General features: G+C 36.5%; 1 protein-coding gene across 7 annotated transcripts in view; it reads right to left on the bottom strand.

The window, feature by feature from the left end:
- Positions 1–25068, bottom strand: part of LOC105499486 (trafficking protein particle complex subunit 13) — a 41291-nt gene that overhangs the window by 3595 nt on the left and 12628 nt on the right. For 5 of the 7 annotated variants that reach the window (XM_011772067.3, XM_011772066.3, XM_071098862.1 and 2 more), the window contains exons 4-11: positions 24875–24959; positions 15728–15855; positions 11706–11778; positions 10067–10111; positions 6968–6985; positions 4151–4284; positions 1784–1982; positions 548–648 (exon numbers count right to left, since the gene is read on the bottom strand). In XM_011772067.3, coding sequence (XP_011770369.1) covers positions 548–648; positions 1784–1982; positions 4151–4284; positions 6968–6985; positions 10067–10111; positions 11706–11778; positions 15728–15855; positions 24875–24959 — 783 coding nt within the window. The remainder of the gene's footprint in view (positions 1–547; positions 649–1783; positions 1983–4150; positions 4285–6967; positions 6986–10066; positions 10112–11705; positions 11779–15727; positions 15856–24874; positions 24960–25068) is intronic. The other 2 variants (XM_011772069.3, XM_011772068.3) reach the window with 1 other exon arrangement.

The raw sequence follows: 25068 nt of genomic DNA on the forward strand, positions 1-25068 counted from the left end.
ATACAAGTAGGAGCAGAGGGCATAGGACTGGAACTTAATTCTATTTTTTTTCTGGTTTCAAAGCCCTGTGCTCTTTGCTTCCTGACAGTTCAGATTATGCTCTCTCTTCACTGTCAAAACCCTGTTTTCGAATCAATGATTTCCCCTTACATTAAATCCATAAGCAATGTTTAGTTTCTTAATACTCAAGATATAGCTCAAGGACAAGTATGCCTCAAAAAATCTTACTACTTCAATTCATAATATATTAATACATAAGAACCTATTAGTTCATGTTTTGGTGAAGGAAGTATAAACAATGAATACCTACCTCATAGCGTGTGACACATGAACGAAACAAAATACAGAAGATGCATAATACAATAGGCCCTTAAAAATATGTAATTATACTGCTACCAGATGAAGAATTTTACAGTACTCAATATCAACATCAGAGAAGGCTATATGTTGAGGAAAACTTAAAAGGAGACAGTAACAAAAAGATTTTAAAATTCTATTCTAGGTAGGTGAGGTAGAAAGGACATTCATCCACAAACAGTGGCATTACCTGCAGTTTGTTATTTTACAGGTAATATGAAAAGGTTCTTCAAGGTTTACGGTATCTGGTATTGCCTCCAAAGACAACCTAACGTCTCCATAACCTGGAGCCTAAGAAAACAAGCAACACAGTTAATGTATTATCTATCACAAAACCTTTCCATTTTAATGAAGGCACCACAGCAGCACATTTACTCAACAGCTGTTGGGTTTCCAAGCTGATGTTCTAAGAAAATACTTCTGATTCACTTTATTCATCCCTCATTTTAAGTTCTTTGGCAGCTACTGCCTGTGGAATAGCACGGCAGACCTGGACTGTTTTTGTTATATAAATAATTATTCCATGTTCAGTAAAGATGAATCTCACAGGTAAGCAGTCAGTAAAGAAATTTCAGGGACTTGAAGGGACACTTTCCAGATGCTGTAGCTTCTATGTCTGTAACTCTAAATAGGCAGTTATTGTCTAAAGAAAGAGCGGGATGATGTTGAAAGGAGCCAGGAAGAAAATCATGACTTTTTACAAGATGCACAGAGGAGGATGGACTATAACAACAGGAAGGCTTGGAACAGGCCGTGGTAGAAAAATAACTAATGGCTATATTTAAGTGGGCCCAGGGATCATCATCATCATCATCATTTTTTAAAATTACTGCCTCAGTGAAAAGAAAAGTAAAATTTGGAATATATCAAAACAGGTAATATTCAGCATAAAGGGAGGAGAATCCTGTTATATATTCTTATAAGCATAAGAAAAAGAAGCCTGATAGCTATCCCTACTCTCAGAGAAGAAATTAGGTAAAATATGCAACCAATGCTTATAAGATAACTTTAGTAGAACTCACCTTTTTTAACATCTTAAAAATGGTATGAACCGAGTAGGTAAATGAAGTAAGTCCAAGAGTTTCAGGACATTGCAAAATAGAAAACCTTAATGTGTTTGGAAGTCAGAAGAAGAGTGGGCCTGTGTTACCAAAGGAGGGACACTTGATAAACAGTTATTTTAATTTCTGTTTGATAAAGAACACATGTATGAAGGATAAATTTAACATTTGACCATTTTTCATTCACGGCAACACCAGTTTTCTACCTATCTATCAGTGAAACTATTAATCTTTTCTTCTATAGTAGTATTAATGCCTTTTATAGTGCTCCAATTTTTTTACTGCTAGACGTAGAAAAAATTAAGTTGTTTTAACTGCCTGTCTCTCACACACCAAAACCCCAGTGAAGTTTTTTCCAAACTCACCATTCTTTGAAGTTGGCTGGTTTGTAACCTTCCCCTTTCACCTAGATTTGTTTTCCATACTATATCCAATTTTCCAATCACTGTTACTCCCTTAATGATGCCTGCTTTTTCTGCGAATTCCTTCTTTGGCTTTAGGCAGTATAAGTACTGGCGTGTATCCATTGGTTGCAAATATGCTCTTGACCCAAATGTAGACACACTGAGAGGGGTGGAGACAGAGATGGAGAAAATTCTCTAGCATCTTTTAAAAGAAAAACCATGGCTGTGATTGTTCCTTAGGATAGGAACTGGATGATGTACCCTCCAAAGATCAACAACAGAACATGTTAATGATTTCAACACAAATAAAAAGAATGTATACTGAAATGATTTATTTTTCCTTCATTTTTTTCAGTTGATATCGAAAATCTTGAGGTTCTTTATAGTAATTGGACCCTGAAAGGGGAGGTCCTTTTTTTTTTTTTTTTTTTTTTTTTAAATAATTTTAAGAGACAGGGTCTTGCTCTGTCACCCAGGCTGGAGTACAGTGGTTACGATCATAGCTCACTGTAACTTCTAACTTCTGGGCTCAAGGAGGTTCTTTATAATAGAATGTAATATATTACTTATAAAATTGAACATGTATCAATTAACTGAAAAGTGCAACAGAAACCAGAACCTTAAGTATCCTGTCTCTTTTCTCTAAAATTATCAAAGATAATAGTTTAGAATAGTAAGAGACATGCCATTCTAAAGTAATTTTCAAAATGAACTAAAAGATCTAGAAAAGAATGGAAAATTGGTTTCCTCAGTGAGGATAAAGGAGGCTATGAACTTTTCTGTGTGTAACCAACCAAATAATATAAAAGCAAACTTTTCATTCCTAATTAAGAAATTCAGATGCTTCCCGAAGCTATTACCTTCTTCTTCTTCTAATTTTTTTTTTTGTTTAAAATACAGGGTCTCTCTCTGTCACCAGGCTGGAGTACAGTGGTGCAATCATGGCTCACTGCAGCCTTGAACTTGTGGACTCAAGCGATTTTCCTGCCTCACTCTCCTAAGGAGCTAGGAATGCAGGAGTGTACCACCATGCCCAGCTAAATAAAAAAAATGCTAAGTTGCCCAGGCTGGTCTAGAACTCCTGGCTTCAAGCAATTCTCTGGCCTCAGCCTCCCAAAGAGTTAGGATTACAGGCATGAGCCACCACACCCAGCCTATTACTTTCTTATCTGTATTATTGTCAACCCTACATTTATTCTTCCTCTTTTAAATTAGCTATGGAAAGGCATACGTATTTCCTTTTCACAAAATATTAAATCATCTATTCCTATGTTCTTTTGATGTTGAGAGAGTATTTCTTTTTTAAACCCACATTTACCCTTACTCTTTTTAACTTCTCCACCATTCCTTCACATTCCTTCGTTTTATCATTTGCAGGACAGCAATGATATCTATTACCTCACTGGATTTTTATGAGACTTAAAAGACCAAGTGCTTTGAATAGTAAAACATGAAATGCAAAGGGCTAGGATCTTTATTTTTATGTAATGGAGGGATGAAGATGGAGCACAGGAGATTTTTTGGAAAGTGAAACTATTTTGCATAATATAGTAATGGTGGATACATGTTATATATTTGTCAAAACCTACAGTGCTTGCCTATAGTCCCAGATACTTGGATCATTTGAGTCCAGAAATTTGACTTCAGCCTGGGCAACATTAATGAGACCTGTCTCTTAAAACAAACCAAAAACCAAAAACAATAAAACATACAACAAAACGTGTGAACTCTAATGTAAATTATAGACATTAGTAATAACTGTCAGTATCGGTTCATCAATTGTAGTAAATGTACCACATTAAAACAAGATGTAGGCCCGGCACAGTGGCTCACGCCTGTAAGGCCAGCACTTTGGGAGGACAAGGCGGGCAGATCGCTTGAGGTCAGGAGCTCAAGACCAGTCTGGCCAATATGGCGAAACCCCACCTCTACTAAAAATACAAAAATTAACCAAGGGTGGTGGCATGCACCTGTAATCCCAGCTGCTTAGGAGGCTAAGGCACCAGAATTGCTTGAACCCGGGTGGTGGAGGTTACAGTGAGCCTAGGTCAAGCACTGCACTCCAGCCTGGGCCACAGAGCTGGACTCTGTCTCAAAATAAATAAATAAATAAATAAAAATAAAAAACAAGATGTAAATACCAAGAGAAACTGTGAGGGGTGGAAGAGGGTATGTGGAAACTCTTCTTTCTGATGAATTTTTCTATGAACCTCAAATTCTTTTAAAAAAAAGTCGATTAAAAAAAAAAAACCCACTCAAGAGGAACGGATGTTTAGGAAAGCATGTATCTTTCAAAACAAGGATAAAGACTTCATAATTAATATTTACCATTCTCCAGCTTGGGTGACTGAATTTAATTCTGTTACATTGTACATAATAGATGGCTCCAATGAAACTTTCTCCATAAACATAGGTGAGGTTGTCATATTCTGAATCTGGGCTTCCAGAAATACTTCATCAGTCTGAGGATATGAAAAAAATATCCACCAAAGTGTGATGGCATTTAAAATATTTATCTCAACAAAAATATCTATCTATATGAAGAAAAAATATTAACCACAAATGTGATTAGTTCATGCCTGCAAATCAAAGTTACCACAATTAATGCAAGAAAAGAAATCTTCACCCTATCATAATTAACAGGGGCAAAGTCGAGTGTTAGTCAACTGATACCTTGTCAAACAATGGATGGAGGATAACTATGTTTTGTCTTAACATCCAAAAATACTTAACTAGAATTTCATTTACAAATACCCTAATTATTTTCATTAGGCATTAAAATATTACAATGTGCCTTAGTATGATGAATATACCTATGCTCCTATAATTTCAGTATTACGTTAAGATGATTAAGTCTTCATTATAATACAGCAATATAACTTTGTCATATTGATGTCAATTTAGATAGTGTAATGACCACTAGTACTATGAATAATCTATTTTGTAATCTTGAAGGATTTAATTTTTTAAATTAAAGCAATTTGCGAGTGGTCATTAGTGATTGCTTAGTTCATTTTAAGTGTATATTGAGGGCTAAAAAAAGGATATGTGAATTATACTTCACCATCGTAGAGCTTTTAAATCAGGCAAGAGGTATTTTGTAGCCTCAGTGACAGATTTTAAAGCTGATGCTATTCAGCAACATTTGCCAGTAGGTAATTTAAATACTTAACTTTAGATAAATTAATTCCCCTAATTATGCTAAACATTATTTTATGCTATTTGGTTATTTTCCTTCATGTAATTGAAGGATAACAGACTAACTTGATTTATCTTTGAAACAAACCTACATAAAAAATGATACACTAAGGATATTCAAGAATTTTTTTCAAAATTTTCATAGTAATATGTGTACTACACATAAGTAACATAAAATCAACTATGACCAGAAAAATTTGCCACTTTAAGAGCTTTTTATTTTTTTGACATAGAGTCTCATTCTGTCACCCAGGCTGGAGCGTGGTGGCATGATCTTGGTACACTGCAACCTCCGCCTCCCAGGTTCAAGGGATTCTCCTGCCTCAGCCTCCCGAGTAGCTGGGATTATAGGTGCGCAATATCATACTGAGCTAATTTTTGTATTTTTAGTAGAGACAGGGTTTCACCATGCTGGCCAGGCTGGTCTAGAACTCCTGACCTCAAGTGATCCACCCACCTCGGCCTCCCAAAGTGCTGGGATTACAGGCATGAGCCACCATGCCTGGCCTATGAGCTTTTATTTTATTTTCGAGACGGAGTCTTGCTCTGTTGCCCAGAGTGGAGTGCAGTGGCAAGATCTCAGCTCACTGCAACCTCTGCCTCCCAGGTTCAAGTGATTCTCCTGCTTCAGCCTCCCCAGTAGCTGGGACTACAGGCAGTGCCACCATGCCCTGCTAATTTTGTATTTTTATTTATTTATTTTGAGACAAAGTCTCACTCTGTCACCTAGGCTGGAGTGCAGTGGTGTGATCTCAGCTCACTGCAGCCTCTGCCTCCCGAGCTGAAGTGATTCTTCTGCCTCAGCCTCTCAAGTAACTAGGATTACAGGCAAGTGCCACCACGCCTGGCTAATTTTTGTATTTTTTATAGAGATGGTGTTTCACCACGTTGGCCAGGCTGGTCGTGGACTCCTGACCTCGTGATCCGCCCGCCTCGGCCTCCCAAAGTGCTGAGATTACAGGCATGAACCACCGTGCCTGGCTGAGCTTTTTAAACACTAACACCAAGAAAATGAAAATCATTTGCAAAAATATAATGATTAAGTTATAATACAATGTACTATTATCTAAAATAAAACAGATGCTTTAGTCTTTGGGACATGTGTTGAAATGAAAATAGAAATAAAATGTTTATCAGTTTAAAAAATGTATCATTTAGTGGCATTTTTTGGTTACTTGTTCTAAAAAAGTACATATATCCCATCAATCCATTGCTTTTAAAAAAAATAACCACAGACCCATATTTCAACTTAAAAACTGCAATTTTCTGCGTAAATTTAGGAAGAGCTTAGATAAAATGAAAGAAAAACAAGCAGCATAATGGAAAATCAAGTTAGTTTGAATAGTGTTAAGCAATTTGATATTTTAAAAATTAAGAATTCAGTGCTAAGGCAGTTGATGTTATTACATATGTAATGTGATATAAGCAAATGCTGCTTATTATAAATATAAGTTTGAAAATAAAATTTTAGCCAAGTTGGGAAAATTTGCTTTTCTTCTGTTTCATTTTGTCAAGCGGCCATCATTACCTGACCCACACTTAAAACTAAAACCACTGTGCATCTGAAAATGAATTTCGATTATACAGTCTACTCAAAGAACTAAAGGCTAGGATAATTGGGTATTTTATAGTAAGATGATGAAAATCACAAGGCCATTTTACACAAGGTAACATACTTCTTTAAAAAAAAAATCTAAAGAAGAAACACTGAAAATGAAAATTGTTTCAATATGACAATTTAACTTTTGAGCTAATTTTCCCCCACAGAGTAAGAAATTGATATAATAAAAAATACATAAAATTATATATAATCTTTCTGAAGTCACATAGGTGGTATTCACAACTAACTGTTTTTCCACTATGTTTTGTAAAGAGAGATTAATTAGGCAGAGTCAAAAAGTGGTGAGTAAGAAAAGTATAAAAATTTATAATAAAAAATCAAATTACCACAGAACTGAGGTCACTCTAATGGAAAAATAAAAAAGAATAATTAGAAAAATCAGAGTTAAATGTTAAAGAAAAAAGAAATACTTTAAAATAAAATGCATTTCTGCATTTTTTAAATTTACTAAACAAGACAGCATTAGTGAATAAGAAAGTAAACAGGAAGCAACATAAATATGACAAACCATTTTTCTAAAAAGGTGAAACTGCTAAGGTTAAATGACAATGGAATAGAGAAGAACACTATGGCTGAATACTCAAACAGTAGCAAACTGTTAAGGGCACATTTTGGAGCAAAGAGGTATATCCCATGACTTTCTAATTCTATAATTCTTTACCAACATTTTAATTCTTCATAGATAATTTAGGATGAATATATACTATCCTCCACATTCAGAATAGATATACACCGTATACTTTCTCTTAAATTTTATGTAATAATGGAATCCTTTTTTTAAGGAATATCTTGGGCAATTAGAGTTCCATTGATCACCTCAGGGAATGTGGGCTGAACCACTTCAAAAAATTAAGAATTTATTTTCTTCTTCTTAGCAGATTTCATAGTTAGCCTTTTTTTCCTTACATTATTTCTTCAACTGTTAATTAAGAGCAATCTCAAATGTCGCCTCCATCAAATGCATAGCTGGAAATCATTTTTCACCTCTCTAGGTACCCAGAATACATTACTTCACGATTTGGCTTATATGTGTGGGAGGGGCTTACATTATAGTTACGTCATATCAGTCTCCTCTACTGGAGGCAGGTCCCTTGAGGACTGGGAAGATGTTGTTTATAGTTCTCTTCAATACCTGGCAGGTGACCAAATGTTTGAATCCTGGCTTCTAGTCTCACCAATCTTCCTGCAAGGCTTTTCTATCTTAGAAAACTATGACAGTTTTTCATGAACTTGTTTTCCTTTAGGTGATTCACATATTACAGCATTATTAGAAACAGAATCAAAAATATATGTTTGAGACAGATGTGGGGCCAATAATATTAACTGTAAAAGGACTACAGCACAGAGCAATATGCATCACCTACTGATATTGCTGTGGTTTATTAACCCCTACAATCTACCTGAAATTCCTGGTTGGGGTCAACATAATCTGCCTCATGCTAGTGGCTGAACAGTATTTGTTTGTCTAATAGGTAATATTAAGTATCTTAGAGAGACCCAAAATGTTATTTGTTCACTCCTGATTTTTAAAGTGAGATCTATTTTCAAAAGTTCAGAATATTACTGAAATTATTTTGATTGAAGTTTGTTAGCAAGATTTAAAGATTATGTCAACATATAATGTTAACCGACAAAGGAAGTAAACAAAATTGTTGTGATTATAAAAATAGAATATTATATATAAGTGAATAAAGACTGCAAAAGAGTATGTATTAATGAAAAATCAATTGGTGTGGCGGAATTGTGAATTTTTATTTCTTTATGGACAGCGTGTCACTTCTATAATGTTTATAGAAAAACTAGCAATTTTAAAAATTATTCACAAATCACTCTAAATATTAGCGTTATAAAACTATTTGACAGGTATCTTAGTGTACTATCAAATTTTTAATGAAGAAAACCTAAAATAGCTGAATATGTGACTCCTAGGAGACAGTTACAGAAAAAAAACCCACCTATTGCCCTATTTTAAATGAATTTTCTAATAGAATAGTTAACATTTTCCCCTCATACTATAAATGAAATCTTTTCCAGCAAAATGGTAAATTAGACTATTTAAATCTCACCATGCTGACTAGCTATACTGTAATTAATCAACAGTATGCCATTAATAACAAAAAAGAGGGAATAAATACGTATTACTCCAACTCACCTATCCCCCACAAAAGAAACATCAACTTTGTAAACATCTAGTAATCTTTTTGATGATGCTTTTCCCTCTCGTCAAATATGTATACTCTTTCCTATGTACTTGATATTCCATGTCTATTTGTAACCCTGCTTGAATGCCTTTACTGCTTTGACACTTGTCTGTTTCCAACATGCATTCCTTTCAGACTCCAATCCAGCCTTTCTTCTCTTTCATAAAGCTTCTTTAAACTATTCCAAGATCACATTCCCGAGAGCTCTTGTAACACATTTTTTCATATCATTCTCACTATATTCCATTCTAGGTAGTTTTGTTATTATATGTATTTTTTCTTTTCTTCTAATAGGTCTTTGCTGCAGGTTAGGTTCCTTACTTTGACATCTTAGAAATCCTAGAGTATAAATTTTACTGAGTAAAAATTCAGATTGTGGATGGTAAAAATAAATGTCAAATTTGCCATGTGATTGAAAATGTCTGATTATTATCTGGTTTTAGAGTAGCAGAGATATAATCTTCATTTCAAAATACTGTATTTGGATATATTTGAGTTTATCACTGGTATGAAACACATGATTTTGGGGGATAAGAGGGCTATCAAGAGATCTGATTTTTCTGCAGCTCTAGAAGCCAAGATAAAACAAAATCTTAAAAAAGAAATCCAAGCAATAAATCCTTTCTCCTATGGCAAGTTCTATTTTATATCTTTTTTTTAGGGTAAAAGATAAAGTATCTTCTATTATAAAAGTTACTTCTATTTTTGCCAAACTTGTTTTTCCCAAGGAGCTTTTAAAGCCATTACACCAAACCCAGCAACCTAATTCTGGCTGGCAAACTGACTACCCTGGAAATAATTTAATGTGCTAAGCTTCACTTGTCAATATTTTTCCATGTGAATATTAAATCTTATTTTGCAGGGTTAGATCTACTAATTCAATTTTTGTAATATCCAGAACCACATGTAAATATTCAACAGATTGCTAGTGTAACAACCACCATTAAATGGAATGAGGGGGCAATCATTTAACAAAAGGAGATGAAAGCCTTATAAAATTAACAGTGAGAATAAAAATCAAGACACATTGATTCCATGTAAGTTGAAAAAGATTATAAGACCTACAATAAAATTATTCAATTTTAACTGAAATTTATGATTTTTTCAAATAATTTACAGTCACGCTGGCAATTTGCTTCAGTATTAGAAATGTATATAAGAGATTTTTAGTCAAATAAGATCTTAATGTTTAATATGAAATCCCATTAAGCACTCAACACTCACCTCTGCATTGTAAAATTTGGTTTTCACATCCAATGGTTTGAGAACCTGGTTAAATAAAGCATATCAATCAGGAAATTGTTATCATGTGACCATTTATTTTTATTTTTTTAAAATCACATAGCGTAAATTTGTCATTTTCCAATTTTAATTGTTAAAAGACTTATCTAATAGGTATGCAATATTCTTCCAAAAGAAAAAAAGGAAAAAAAACAAAAAGAATCCTAAATGCATGTTTTGAAAGGCTACCGTTATTTCTTTACTGGGTGATAGTTACATTACACGGGTTTTTGCTCCATAATATTTTGTTAAACAAAACACATATATTTTATGTATTTTTCTATAGGTATATTCATAAAAACTGTTTGCAAAAAAAGCAACTGAGCTGGGCGCAGTGGCTACTCTTGTAATCCCAGCACTTTTGGAGGCCAAAGCAGGCGGATAACCTGAAGTCAGGAGTTCGAAACAAGCCTGGCCAACATGGCAAAACCCCGTCTCTACTAAAAATCCAAAAGTTAACTGGGCATGGTGGCGGGTGCCTGTAATCCCAGCTACTCAGGAGGCTGTGGCAGGAGAACCACTTGCACCAGGGAGGCGGAGGTTGCAGTGAGCTGAGATCGCATCATTTGCACTCCAGCCTGGGCAACGAGAGCAAAATTCCGTCTCAAAAAAAAAAAAAATTGAATCACTTTCTATTTTCTTTCAAAAAGCATGCAAATGAGTGATTCTGGAAAAGAATGGCAGATTTTTTTTTCCCTGTGAACAGTATTTTTTCTTCCACTTACAGAGGAATGAAAAAAAAATCATATACAGCATCATATTAAGATCTATATTTATAATAGACATATGTGGTATTCACATTTCCTCACCCTCCTACATCAATGTGTTAAGCCAGTGGTTTTTAACTATTTTTGATGGACGCTGAAAACTGTGTATTAATACAAAACTCAAAAGTTCCCGTGATTCCTGGAGTCCTTGAAGGAAGCTCAGTCTACTCACTCCAAGTTAATTGTCTCTCCTTTAAATTTCTTTAGAAATTTGATATTATTTATCCTCATTTTATCTGGACTTTACACTCATTTTATCCCTTGTCTACATTGTGTGTTTTGTCAGGCCATAAAAACAAGTTATTTACTTTTTAGAGACAGAGTCTTGCTCTGTTGACCAAGCTGGAGTGCAATGGCATGATCACAACTCACTGAAGACTTGAAACCTGGGTCAAGCGATCATTCCACCTCAGTCTCCCAAGTAGCTAGGATTACAGGCTTGTGTTACCTGTAGTCCTAGGTCATGCTGTCTGGGCTATCTTGAACTGGCCTCAAGTGATCTTCCCCACTTTGCTTCCCAAAGCACTGGGATTATAGGTGTGAGCCACTGTGCCAGACTCAGCTATTTTTTTCTTTTATTTTGAATAAACATCTTCAAGTTTCATTACAAAAACATATTGGCAATGATAATTCCTCTGCTTTTATTTACGTTAATTTAGTCTCAGTTTAGACTGCTAGTCATATGACAAATTCAAAAATATTGAGCTATTTGCTTTATTTGGATCTTGTTTTCCCTGCAGATAATCAGGAATAACTGTACACTACCAGGAAGAAAAAGGCATATAAAAACTATTTACCATTGTCATATTCAATACCTGAAATTTGAAGAATTTTCTAAAATACATTTTTTCTCCAGCCTGAGTTGTGTAACTCACAGCACACACCAAGCTGAAACAGAAAGATGTCTTAATGATTCTGAATCATTTTTAATTTTAATAGTAAATCAAACACACCTGAATTCTACTAAGAAATTAGGGAAACACATCTATGGTGTGGATGTGTGAGATTAGAGCAGGGGAAAATGTCAGAATAGATACAGACATAATTACACGAACAAGAAAGCTCTGATTAGTAAAATGAGATATAACATTTTTGGAGCACAAAATCAGAAACTTCTTGACTTTACCTGAAAGGTGAAATATATTCCAAAATAATTCTCAGAACAATCAAATATTTGAGTATATAAAACAAGTTCATATAAACTAGAAAAAAAATATGGATTAAAAAATTTCCAGCTGGGCATGGTGGTTCATGCCTGTAATCCTAGCAGTTTGGGAGGCCAAGGCGGGCGAGTCACTTGAGGTCAGGAGTTCGAGACCAGCCTGGCAAACATGGTGAAACCCCATCTCCACTAAAATTACAAAAATTAGCCAGGCATGGTGGCGGGCGCCTGTAATCCCAGCTACTCGGGAGACTGACGCAGGAGAATCGCTTGAACCCGGGAGGTGGAGGTTGTGGCGAGCTCAGATTGCACCACTGCACTCCAGCCTGGGCAACAAGAGCAAAACTCCATCTCAAAAAAAAAAAAAAAAAAAAAAAAAAAAAAGGCGGGGTGCAGTGGCTCACGACTGTAATTCCAGCACTTTGGGAGGCTGAGGCAGGTGGATCACGAGGTCAGGAGACCAAGACCATCCTGGCTAACACGGTGAAACCCCGTCTCTACTAAAAAAATACAAAACATTAGCCGGGCATGGTGGCGGGCGCCTGTAGTCCCAGCTACTCGGGAGGCTGAGGCAGGAGAATGGCGTGAACCCGGGAGGCAGAGCTTGCAGTGAGCTGAGATCACACCACTACACTCCAGCCTGGGCGACAGAGAGAGATTCCATCTCAAAAAAAAAAAAAAAAAAATTCCAGATAGATTTCTTAACATAAATGCAATGGGAAATACTGTTATGTAAAAAAAATTTTTTTTTTTTTTTTGAGACGGAGTCTCGCTCTGTCGCCCAGGCTGGAGTGCAGTGGTCCAATCTCAGCTCACTGCAAGCTCCGCCTCCCGGATTTACGCCATTCTCCTGCCTCAGCCTCCCGAGTAGCTGGGACTACAGGCACCCGCCACCTCGCCCGGCTAGTTTTTTTGTATTTTTTAGTAGAGACGGGGTTTCACCGTGTTAGCCAGGATGGTCTCGATCTCCTGACCTCGTGATCCGCCCATCTCGGCCTCCCAAAGTGCTGTGATTACAGGCTTGAGCCACCGCCCCGGCCGTAAAAAATTTTAAGTTCAATCAAAAACACTAAAACAATTACAAAGCAGAAACAAACTAGCATAAAATACTTGTAACAATACAAGAAAGTGGTTACGTTTTAATACTTAATATGACAAAGGGTTCCCATAAGTTAATAAGCAAAACACCAATATATCACTCAAAACTTGAGAAAAGGAAAGCACAGTTAAATCACAGTACCATAACTGGCTAACAAAAATGTGAAAATGTTCAGCCTCACAAGTATTCAGAGAAACACATTAAAATAATGAGGTAATATTTTTCTGTTTATCAAGATTTGGCAAAAATTCTTTATAAGTGATCTCAGAATTGGTGAGGGTTTAGAGAAACTGTCTTTCTACACTGCTAGTGGTTGGAAGAAATTTGGAAAACAATCTTTTAGTAAAAGAATCTTAAAAATGCTTATACGTTCTCATAGTAAAACCACTTCAAATATTCCACGAGGACACATTAAGGTGTTCATCTCTGTGTTACTTTTAACAGTGAAAAACTGAAAATAAATATCCAACATTACAGTAAACAGAAAACACTGTACAATTGTGTTAGATGGAGTCATGTAAAAAAAAAATTTTTTTTTTTTTTTGAGGCAGGGTCCCACCATCACCCAGGCTGGAGAGCAGTGGCGTGATCATGGATCACTGCAGCCTTGATCTCCTGGGCTCAAGCGATCCTCCCACCTCAGTCTCCCAACTACCTGAGACTACAGGCATGCTCCACCACGTCCGGCTAATTTTTGTATTTTTTGTAAAGATGGGATTTCACCATGTTTCCCAGGCTGGTCTTGAGCTTCTGAGCTCAAGCGATCTGCCCACCTTAGCTTCCCAAATTATTGGAGATTATAGGCGTGAGCCACCACATCTGGCCCAAAAACTGTGTTTTCAAAAAATACTGTCTGATACGTGTGAAAATGTTAATAGTGTATTTTAAAAAATAAAACTATGAACAATATGGCCAAAATTTTATAAAATATTAAATTATTTATACATAGTTATTTTACATACGTATGCAAAAAGACTAGAAAGAAATATAATAATATTTTAATAGCGGTTGGTTATATGGGGTGGTAACATTAGCAGGTAATTTAATTTCTTCTTTATACGTGTGCTGCCTGGTACTGACTAAGTAAGGCAGGGGCTAGGAAGAGGACTGATCGAAGCACAATACCTGCCTTCAAAGTGCTCACAGTAAGAATAGCATAGCAAGGTAGAGGATCTAAAACTAGGTTTGGATTTGAGTTTTATGTCTTCTAAACTAGCTGCTTAATTGTACAAGTCTCATTTTCTGTAAAATGGAGATTTTACACATTTATTATCATTTCAATAAATACTGACTTCTGTTCTCTGCTAGATCCTTGGACTATAGCAGATATCATGGATCTCATACTTTAATGGGAAAGGCAGGCACTCAATAAGTAATTATAAGTATGAAACATTTTTTAAAATGATAAATGGTGGATGCTATAGAAGATACAAAAAGTGGTATTTAATCCAGTCTAGGAGGTTAGGAAAACTTCTTGAGGAAGTAGTGCTGAATCTGAGATATGAAAGAGAAGTAGAAATAAACTACATAAAATGCCATAGTATTCCTTTGTAAGGGAAGAATGCATTTCAATCTGGAGTCTGGAGATAAAAGAAGTCCAATATGACTGCAGGGTGGAGAGGGAGGGATGGGTGGTGATGGTAAGAACTACTGTGGCTGGTAAGAATTAGGTTGCAGAGAGCTTTGTAAAACATTTGCAAAGTCAGAATTTCCTAAGGACAATGGGAGATCATAGAAGAATTAAGTGACTTATACAAGATCACATAACAAATGATGAAGTTGAAATTTGAATTCTAGGAAGTCTGACTCCAAAGCCCAAAGAATATACATGAAAAAGTCCCAACAACAGAGCTTGTCACCAAAATTAACTGATTAAATAATAGCTAATATTATATACTTTCATGGGCACAAAGAGAAGAGCAAAAGTGGTAAAGCAGAGATGAAGAAGAGACAAATGAGAGATATTCAGGAGAATTAATAGGATTTTGTGAACTGATTGGATGTAGGGTTTCTAAAGGAGATGAAGAAGTCTAAAATTACTTCAGATGGCTAAAATTTTCATATTGCCCCTCAGACTGAAGGAAAAATAGAGCATTTACATTCAAATATATACACACGACAGGAATACAGAATTTGATTTTTTTTTCACAGTGTGCCTTATTTTGGTCCTATATTTCTGAGTTGTCAGGGTAGAGTGTATATACCTGGTTAAATACAAAACTGAAAAACTGAATTTAAAAATAAACACTATAACATCAGTTACTAGCATTTCAAAACACAATAAATATACTTTTAGAGTGCTATCTGGGTTTTAAACATTTTGCACAGCTTTTCATTTTTTAGAGATTGTAAATGTAAAAAAAATAAAACGAGATAAATGATGATAAATTGGATTTTTTCCCTACAAAACAAACATTTGGTTTAAACTTTATTTCTGGTAAACATGTAAACATAGAACATAAAATTCCTTTTGAAGTAGGTTCCTACGCTTCATGGTGAATGAAAAGAAAGCAAAAATTTCAAATAAAGGCATATATAAGTAAAAACCTTTGAGACCTAATAAAACTAATCCTTACATGTGTGTTCCAATTTCCTTGACTTCATGATGTATGACATCATCAATACAACAATCCGGTTTAAGTTCAGCCACTGCAGCATTGGAGGCTGAAAGATTTAAACGCTGAGAACTTGTCTGAAGATCAGCCTTGAAAGAAAGTTAAAAAAAAAAAAAGAATCCAAATGAGACTGGTTACCTACAGGGTGTGCATGGCTATGAGTGGAAAGAATAGGGGAATAAGAATAAGGAAAGAAGGATGAAAAGGGGAGCAACACTTTTCTGTGTAAACCTTTCTGTATAGCTCTGATGCTTAGAACCATGGCAATGGCACACTCCCGCACCCATAAATAAATAAATAAATAAATAAAATCAGGCAGGAATTAGGGAGAATCCAAAATGGAATACAAACAGTAACAAATGAACCTAACTGTATTACAAATGAAGAACACAATTGTGCTATGGCAGAGGGAAGGGGAAAAGTGGAACTAACCTAAGTAAGTTTGGAAAACAAAATCTTAACTGTAATATATGGCTAAAGACAAAAAGAATGGTACATAAATGTACTCTAGCTACAACACATGTGTTTTTTCACTATTTTATATGTATACTAGGACAAAACAAAATACTACATTGTGGATTACAAGAGACAGGTTTCTCACCTTCAGAGAAAAAAAAAAACGGTACAAATAAGGAAAGCGGGGGAAGCTACAGTGAGTCTTTGGTGGTGGACTGGAATCTGAGGCACCAGTATGAACACATGGCTTTTAAATATATATTCAGATGGACTTCACTAAAACAAATACATATGCATGTATGTGCTAGTATATAACACTAAAAGATAAGTAATTGTCCAAAACAAAATTATATGTCAGAGACCAATTAGTTTATAAGATAACTAGAAAATGACATAAAAAGTCACCAACTAAGAAAGCACTATCTCGTCTAAAGTAGCACTTTCCGTCCACCCGATGATGCTCCATTATATTTCTTTTTTCTCCTTTTGAACATTTATCACTCTGTCTTAAAACTACCCTCCCTCCCTTATCTCAATTACTTTCTATCACATTCAACTTTTGCTTCCTTTGTAACATTTATCACAATCTATAATTACCTTATTTATGACTTTGTTTACCTGTTTCTTTCTGTCTCCCCTACCAGAAAAGTCTATGGAGGCAGGAACCTCGTCTTCTCTTGCTCACCACTATAGCACGGTGCCTGGCACATAGTAGGCAATTAATCAATATTTGTTGAATAATGAATGGATGAATTTATGATAAAACTTCCAAGGCAAAAAAAATTGAGGGAAAGCAAAGATCACATTAGGTCATGGGAATTAGTGGAGGTTTTTACATGAGAGCTAGGATTCTTTTAAGTTTTTGTTTCTTTTAAAAAACAGTTTTGCAGTTAATTCTAACCCAACAATCTTATGTTAGTCACTTTGAAATGTGCTATTTATTAGTGCTGTGTATTTTGTTATACTCAGTTATAAAACAATAGTAGCTCACATTTATTTGGTACCTATTATGTGCAAGGCCCTGTTCTAAGCATATTACTCATTTAATCCCCATATCCTGGAGGAGGTATTAGTATTATCCCCATTTCATAGACAATGAAACCAAGGCACAGAAAAGTAACAACTTTCCCAAGGTTTTACAAATCATAAGTAACAAAGCTAAGATTCAAAATTCTTTTTTTTAAAAAAGAGTTTCACTCTTCTTGCCCAGGCTGGAGTGCAATGGCATGATCTCAGCTGACTGCAACCTCAGCCTCCCAGGTTCAAGCGATTCTCCTGCCTCAGCCTCCCAAGTAGCTGGGATTACAGGCACCCATCATCATGTCTAGCTAATTTTTTGTATTTTTAACAGAGACGGAGTTTCACCATGTTGGCCAGGCTGGTCTTGAACTCCTGGCCTTAGGTGATCTGCCTGCCTCAGCCTCCCAAAGTGCTGAGATTACAGGCATAAGCCACCGCTCCCAGACCTAAAAATTCTTAAACACTTTTTTTTTTTTGAGACGGAGTCTCGCTCTGTCACCCAGGTTGGAGTGCAGTGGCACTATCTTGGTTCACTGCAACCTCCACCTCCCAGGTTCAAGTGATTCTCCTGCCTCAGCCTCCCCAGTAGCTGGGATTACAGGCAAGTGTCACTAAGGCTGGCTAAATTTTGTATTTTTAGCAGAGACGGGGTTTCACCATCTTGGCTAGGCTGGTCTCAAACTTCTGGTCTCAAGTGATCTGCTGCCTCAGGCTCCCAAAGTGCTGGGAATACAGGCGTGAGCCACTGCACCCAGATATAAATTCTTAAACATTTTTGAAATTAGAAAAAAAAAGACATAATTGAATCCATTGGCTTTCTGTTAAATATGTTTTCCTATGTGTCTTATGTGTCATTTTAATCATAACTGCAGCTTTTGATAAGTAGGATTTGAAAAGGCAGAGGAAAGAGGTTAGGGGGAACTCTAAGTAAGTTGAACAGAGCTAGCAAAATACCACCAGTGTGAAAGCTCCAGATGTCTTCAGAGGACACCAACAGTTTGGTATAATTGGCCAGACATGGTGGCATGTTCCTGTAATCCCAGCTACTTGCGAGGCTGAGGCAGGAGAATCACTTGAACACAGGAGGTGGAGGTTGCAGACCCACATTGAAAGGGTCTGCTTGGAATCAGGGAAATCACACCCAAAGACCAATTTTGAAACATACAGAAAAAAAATCACCAGGACCTCCAGGAAAAATCATGAAATAACTTACAAGGCAAGAGAATTAGACTGGCTTCAATCCTCTCAAAAACAACCTACACAGCTGAGCAATAAAGTAGTAGCATTTTCAAAAAACATAAGGAAATAAAAATGTAAAGAAAAGATTTAAAATCTAGCCAAACTGAACTTCAAATATTGAAAAACACCTTTGAACAAGGGCTCAGAGAATATTGTACCCACAAAATCTTCCTGAGCAATCTACTTGAATATTTTTAATATTAAAAGCCACAATTCACAATGACTAACAATAATTATAAATATGCATGAAACAGCACAGTCTTTTTTGTTTTGTTTTGTTTTTTGAGATGGAATCTTGCTTTGTCACCCAGGCTGGAGTGCAGTAGGGTGATGTCAGCTCACTGCAAGCTCTGCCTCCCAGGTTCACATCTTTCTCCTGCCTCAGCCTCCCGAGTAGCTGGGACTACAGGTGCCCGCTACCATGCCCAGCTAATTTTTGTATTTTTAGTAGAGGTGGGGTTTCACCGTGTTAGCCAGGATGGTCTAGATCCCCTGACCTTGTGATCCGCCCACCTCAGCCTCCAAAAGTGCTGGGATTACAGGCGTGAGCCATCGCGCCCGGCCGAAACAGCATAGCCTTTATAAAGCAAAATATATGAGATTTTAGAAGATGTAAATAGAAATACACTAGTAATAAGAGACAAACATGCACTCTTAGTATAAGACAGATGAAGTTGACAATAAATAAAGATATAGAATCTAGCCCTAAATAACACAAATGATAAAACAACTCTTATGAATATCTAAAGCATACACATTCTTCTCAAGTACACATAGAAAATTCATAAAAAATCAATATGGGGTCATAAGACATCATCAGTTAAGTTCCATAAGCTGAAATATTACAAGAACAACACTGATTGGAATGTAATAAAACTATAAATTATGAACAACAATTAAAATAGAAAAAAAAAATAAACCTTTCCCCCTAAAAACCTTTTGCATTAAACAACCCTTGGGTAGAAGGTGAAATACAAATGAAATTACAGAATTCTTTAAAAAGTAATGACAAAAATATAAAAAAGGTTTTTAATTTGGGCAATTCTGCAAAGTATTTTCACACTTATTATCTTGTCTTAATGTAGGAATGGTGTTTGGGATGTTCAACACTGTTACTACCTCTTTTATCATTGTACAGTAGGCATCAGCTCTTCCTTCCACCATCAATTTTTAATTTTTAATTTATTTTTTAATTTGGTCTCACTACGTTGGGCAACAGAGTGAGATGCTGTCTCTAAAAAATAAAAAACAATTAGCCAGGTGTGGTGGTATGCAACTGCAGTTACAGCAACTCAGGAGGCTAAGATGGGAGGATTGCTTGAGCCTTGGACGTGAAGGCTACAGTGAACTATGATTGCACCAGCCTGGGCAACAGAGTGAAACCTCACCTCTTAAAATCAAAAGTATTGAGAATAAAAATGCTATGCATTTGAATCTTCAGGATATAAAAAGCAGTGAATCACAGGAAAATTAACTTTTATCAATATAAATCAAAGAATCAAAATAAAATAATAAAATTCCTAGCTCAAAAATGGTAGAAAAATAAAGTAAATAAACAGAAGCATAATAAAAGAAATAAAAGCACAAATTAATAGAGAATGGAAACATATTGGATACAATAATTTTTTAAGTCTTGGATTTTTTTTTTTGAAGTTAAAATACACAAACCAAGAGCTAGCTAACTTAATCAAGAAAAAATCAAACCTAAGAAATGACCAGGGGAAAATATTGCAACAGAAGAAATTTTTTTTTTGTTTTTTTTTAGATGGAGTCTCACTCTGTCGCCCCGGCTGGAGTACAGTGGTGTGATCTCGGCTCACCGCAATCTCCACCTCCTGAGTTCAAGCGATTCTAAGCTAGGATTACAGGCGCCTGTGACCACGCCCCGCTAATTTTTGTATTTTTAGTAGAGATGAGGTTTCACCATTTTGGCCAGGCTGGTCTCAAACTCCTGACCTCAGATGATCCACCTGCCTCGGCCTCCCAAAGTGCTGGGATTACAGGCATGAGCCACTGCACCCAGCCAACAGAAGACAATTTTAAGAGCCTACTTTACAGACTTCTATGCAGATAAATGTGAAAATCTATATGAAATGAAATGGATTATTTCCTAGAAAAAAACAGCTTAACAAAACTGACACCCTTAGAGGTGAACTGCTTAAACATACTAGTATCCATAGGGAAAAAAAAAGAAAAAATGTTATCAGGGAGTTTCCCCATTTTAAAAAAGAAAAGAACTAGCTCATATGATTTTGCAGGGAATTCTATAAATCCTTCAAAGAATAGATAATCTAAATGATCCACAGTTCTCTGTATTTGTTTTGTTTTGTTTTCTCAGACAGGGTATTGCCCTGTCATCCAGGCTAGAATGCAGTGGCATAATCATAGCTTACTGCAGCCTCAAATTCATGAGTTCAAGTGATCCTCCTGCCTCAGCCTCCCAAGTAGCTAGGAATACAAGTATGTGCCATGATGGCCAGAGAATTTTTAAATTTTTTTTTTGTAGAGACTTTGATCATTATATTCCCCAGGTGAGTCCTGGGGAGCCTCCTGGATTCAAGGGCTCCTCCTGCCTTGGTCTCCCAAAGTGCTGGATTACAGCCATGAGCCACTAAGTTTAGCCTGATGCACATATTGTTGCAAAGCACCGAAAATATTGGAAAAATGTTCGAAATCTTTTATTAAGCAACCATAATACTGACACCTAAAACCTGATCAAAAGACAACACTCACACAAATACAGGTCAATATCATTCTGTGCTTCATGACCTATATCCTCTTAAGTGATTCTGATGTCACAATTAGCTTATCTGGCCAGGTGCGGTAACTCACATGTGTAATCCCAGCACTTTGGGAGGCTGAGGTGGGAGGATTGCTTGAGTTCAGGAGTTCAAGACCTGCTTGAGCAACATAGCGAGACCTTGTCTCTAAAAACTATTAAAAAATTAGACAGGGATAGTGTCACAACCCTGCAGTCCCAGTTACTCAGAAGGCTAAGGCAGTAGGATCCCTTGAGCCCGTGAGTTTGAGGCTACAGTGAGCTATGATCATGCTACTGCACTCCAGCTTGGGTGACAGAACTAGATGAACTAGAGACTGTCTCAAAAAAAAGTAAAAAGAAAAATAGCGTTTTATATATCATGAGTCTGAATGTCTAGTTGAGCCTAAGAAGACCCCTGGTGAGTACTGCACAGTACTACTAATTATTATTATAAAAGTGAATAAAGGCATGAAATATAAAATCATGTTTTAGAACATGCATACTACTGTATTCTTTGATCTTTATAATAGTACTGACATCTTAAAGTATATGCCTTTGCTATTTTCTTAATCTATCTTATAAAAATAAATTCAACATTTACTGAATTTACTGAATTGCCAGTATTTACTGAATTGCCAAGAAATTCAGTATTTACAACGTAGAAAGACAAAAGTTATGTTCTCAAACTTTTGAAAATCAGATCTTTTAACAATCGAATGCAGAGGTTGGCAAACTTTTTCTCTGAAGTCATTAGCAAATATTTTAGATTCTGGAGGCCATACAATCTATGTTTCAACTATACAACTGCTGTGGTAGCTGGAAATCAGCCACAGATAATACATAAACAAATGAGTATGGCTGTGTGTCAATAAAACTTTATTTATGAACACTAACATTTGAATTTCTTTTTTGTTGGTTTGTTTGCAGAGGCAGTGCCTTGCAATGCTGTGTAGGTTGGGCTCCAACTCTTAGCCTGAAGCAATCTTCCTGCCTTGGATCCCAAAGCACTGGGATTATAGGCATGAGCCACCACACCTGGCCTTGAAATTTGAATTTCATGTAATTTTCACATGTCACAAAATATTATTTTCAATAATTTGAAAATGTGAAAACCATTCTTAGTTCAAAAGCCTTATAAAAACAGACAATGCCGAGATCGCGCCACTGCACTCCAGCCTGGGCAACAGCGTGAGACTCCGTCTCAAAAAAAAAAAAAAAAAAAAAAAAAAACAGACAATGGATGAAATTCGGTCTTTAGGCTATAGTTTGTCAACCCCTAATTTAATGAAAGGCAGAGACTCCATCTATATATGATAAACATATGTACGTGTATGCACAAATTTGCATCCAGTTTCTGGAAGTTGAGTCTGTTCTCTAACATCCTTGTTAACTTTAAAACTCTATGAATCATTTTCAAACTCATTCTAATTAGAGGTCCTTTCTGGCAATACTCCAATTACCTGAACTCATCACTCTAAGACAGGTTTTACAACTTCTTCCCCACATACTGTGAATTTTCACCTTCTTTTCGCACTTATTCTTTTGAAGAAATTTCAAGTTGTTAGCTGAGTTAGCACATTCTATCTTTTAATATCTACACTATTTCAAGGGTCTTCTAACTGTTCCATTTTCTACAAAGCATCCCATACAATGTGCTCATATCAGTCTTTCCAACACAAAGAGTGCTCAAAAGCCAACTGCCTGCTGTTTTTTATTTAATTTTTTTCAGAGACAGGGTCTTGTTCTGTAGTGCATGCTGGAGTGCCCAGGCAAAACTCACTGCAGCCTCAAACTCCTGGGTTTAAACAATCCTCCCGCTTCAGCTTCATAAGTAGCTGGGACCAATGATGTGTGCCAGCATGCTCAACTACTTTTTAAATTGTTTGTAGAGATGGGGGGGTCTTGTTATGTTTCCCAGGCTGGTCTTGAACTCCTGGCCTCAAGCAATCCTTCTGCCAGAGCCTCCCAAATTGTTGGGATTCCAAGTATAAGCCACTGTGCTGGGCCTGGTTTTTTTACTTTAATTAATTAATTTTTTGTCTGTTTTAAAAAATAATTTTTCAAGAAAGGTTAAATAAAACCTTAGCCTGCTTTCAAGATGCTCTACTATATGGCTACTGATATGGTTTGGCTCTGTGACCCCACCCAAATCTCATCTTGTAGCTCCTGTAATTCCCATGTATTGTGGGAGGGGCCTAGTGGGAGATAACTGAATCATGGGGGTGGGTCTTTCCTGTGCTATTCTCATGACAGTCAATAAGTCTCATGAGATCTGATGGTTTTATTTATTTTTATTTTTGGGGGGATGGAGTATTGCTCTGTCACCCAGTCAGCCAGGAGTGCAGTGGCACAGTCTTGGCTGACTGCAACCTCAGTCTCCCAGGTTCAAGTGATCCTACTGCCTCAGCTTCCCAGGTAGCTGGGATTACAGGCACACGCCAACCCTCCTGGCTAATTTTTGTATTTTTAGTAGAAATGGTGTTTCACCACATTGGGCAGGATGGTCTTGAACTCCTGACCTCAAGTGATCCGCCCACCTCAGCCTCCCAAAGTGCTGGGATTACAGGCATGAGTCACTACGACAGGCTGAGATCTGATGGTTTGAAAAATGGGAGTTTCCCCGCACAAGCTCTCTCTCTTTGCCCGCTGCCATCCACGTGAGACATGGCTTGCTCCTCCTTGCCTTCCGCCATGATTGTCCCCAGTCACATGGAACTGTAAGTCCATTAAACCTCTTTCTTTGGTAAATTGCCCAGTCTTGGGTATGACTTTATCAGCAGCATGAAAATAGACTAATACAGCTACTATTCCTCTGTACCACCTTACCTCCTCTTACCAAGTGAAATATGGTCACTGTTAAAAGAACACATGTGTATCGCTATGTCTCTGCCTCTGATTACCATGTCTCCCTTGCCTTGTTATCTGTATTCTTCCATTCTTTCAAGATCCTCTTCGCTTTCCCTCTCCCCTAAAAAACCTTCCTGATTGATATAATCTCCAGTGATCTTTCCTCCTCTATGTTTATGACATACATTAACAAATGCTAAACTGCTATTTACCTTTGACTAGTACATTTTCTCACCCAAGCAATCACAAACCTTGTTGAATAGGAAAAATGGTTTCATGCCTAGCATAATACTTTATAACTTTAGGCATTCATTAGTGCTTGTTAATGACAATTAAAAATTATTGTATCAAACATGCATTTAATGAAGTGCCAACAACATAATAGATATAAAAAAACCTTTTTTCTTTTTCTTTCTTTTTTTTTAATTTGAGATGGAGTCTAACTCTGTCACCCAGGCTGGAGTGCAGTGGCATGATCTTGGCTCACGGCAACCTTCACCTCCTGGGTTCAAGCCTTAGCCTCTCCTGCCTTAGCCTCTCCTGCCTTAGCCTGCCAAGTAGCTGGGACTGCAGGTGTGCACCACCACACCCAGCTCATTTTTGTATTTTTAGTAGAGATGGGGTTTCACCACGTTGGCCAGGCTGGTCTTGAACTTCTGACCTCAGGTGATCCACCTGCCTCAGCCTCCTAAACTGCTGGGATTACAGGTATGAGCCACCATGCCCGGCCTAAAAAAAACCTTTGTTAAACAGTAAAATACATCCCAAGTAAGAATGTTACTTACTTTTACCAATATGTCTTTTACAACTTGATTGCTATCATTATGAACGCTGATATAACTGGAAAAGGTCTCTCCCAAAAATATATTCCTGTAAAATAAAACAAGTATTTATTTAGGCAGAAATCCATTCACGTTTCTTTTTTTTTTTTTTTTTTGAGACTGAGTCTCGCTCTGTTGTCCAGGCTGGAGTGCAGTGG

Source organism: Macaca nemestrina, chromosome 6 (genome assembly GCF_043159975.1).
Source record: "Macaca nemestrina isolate mMacNem1 chromosome 6, mMacNem.hap1, whole genome shotgun sequence".
Lineage (NCBI taxonomy): Eukaryota > Metazoa > Chordata > Mammalia > Primates > Cercopithecidae > Macaca > Macaca nemestrina.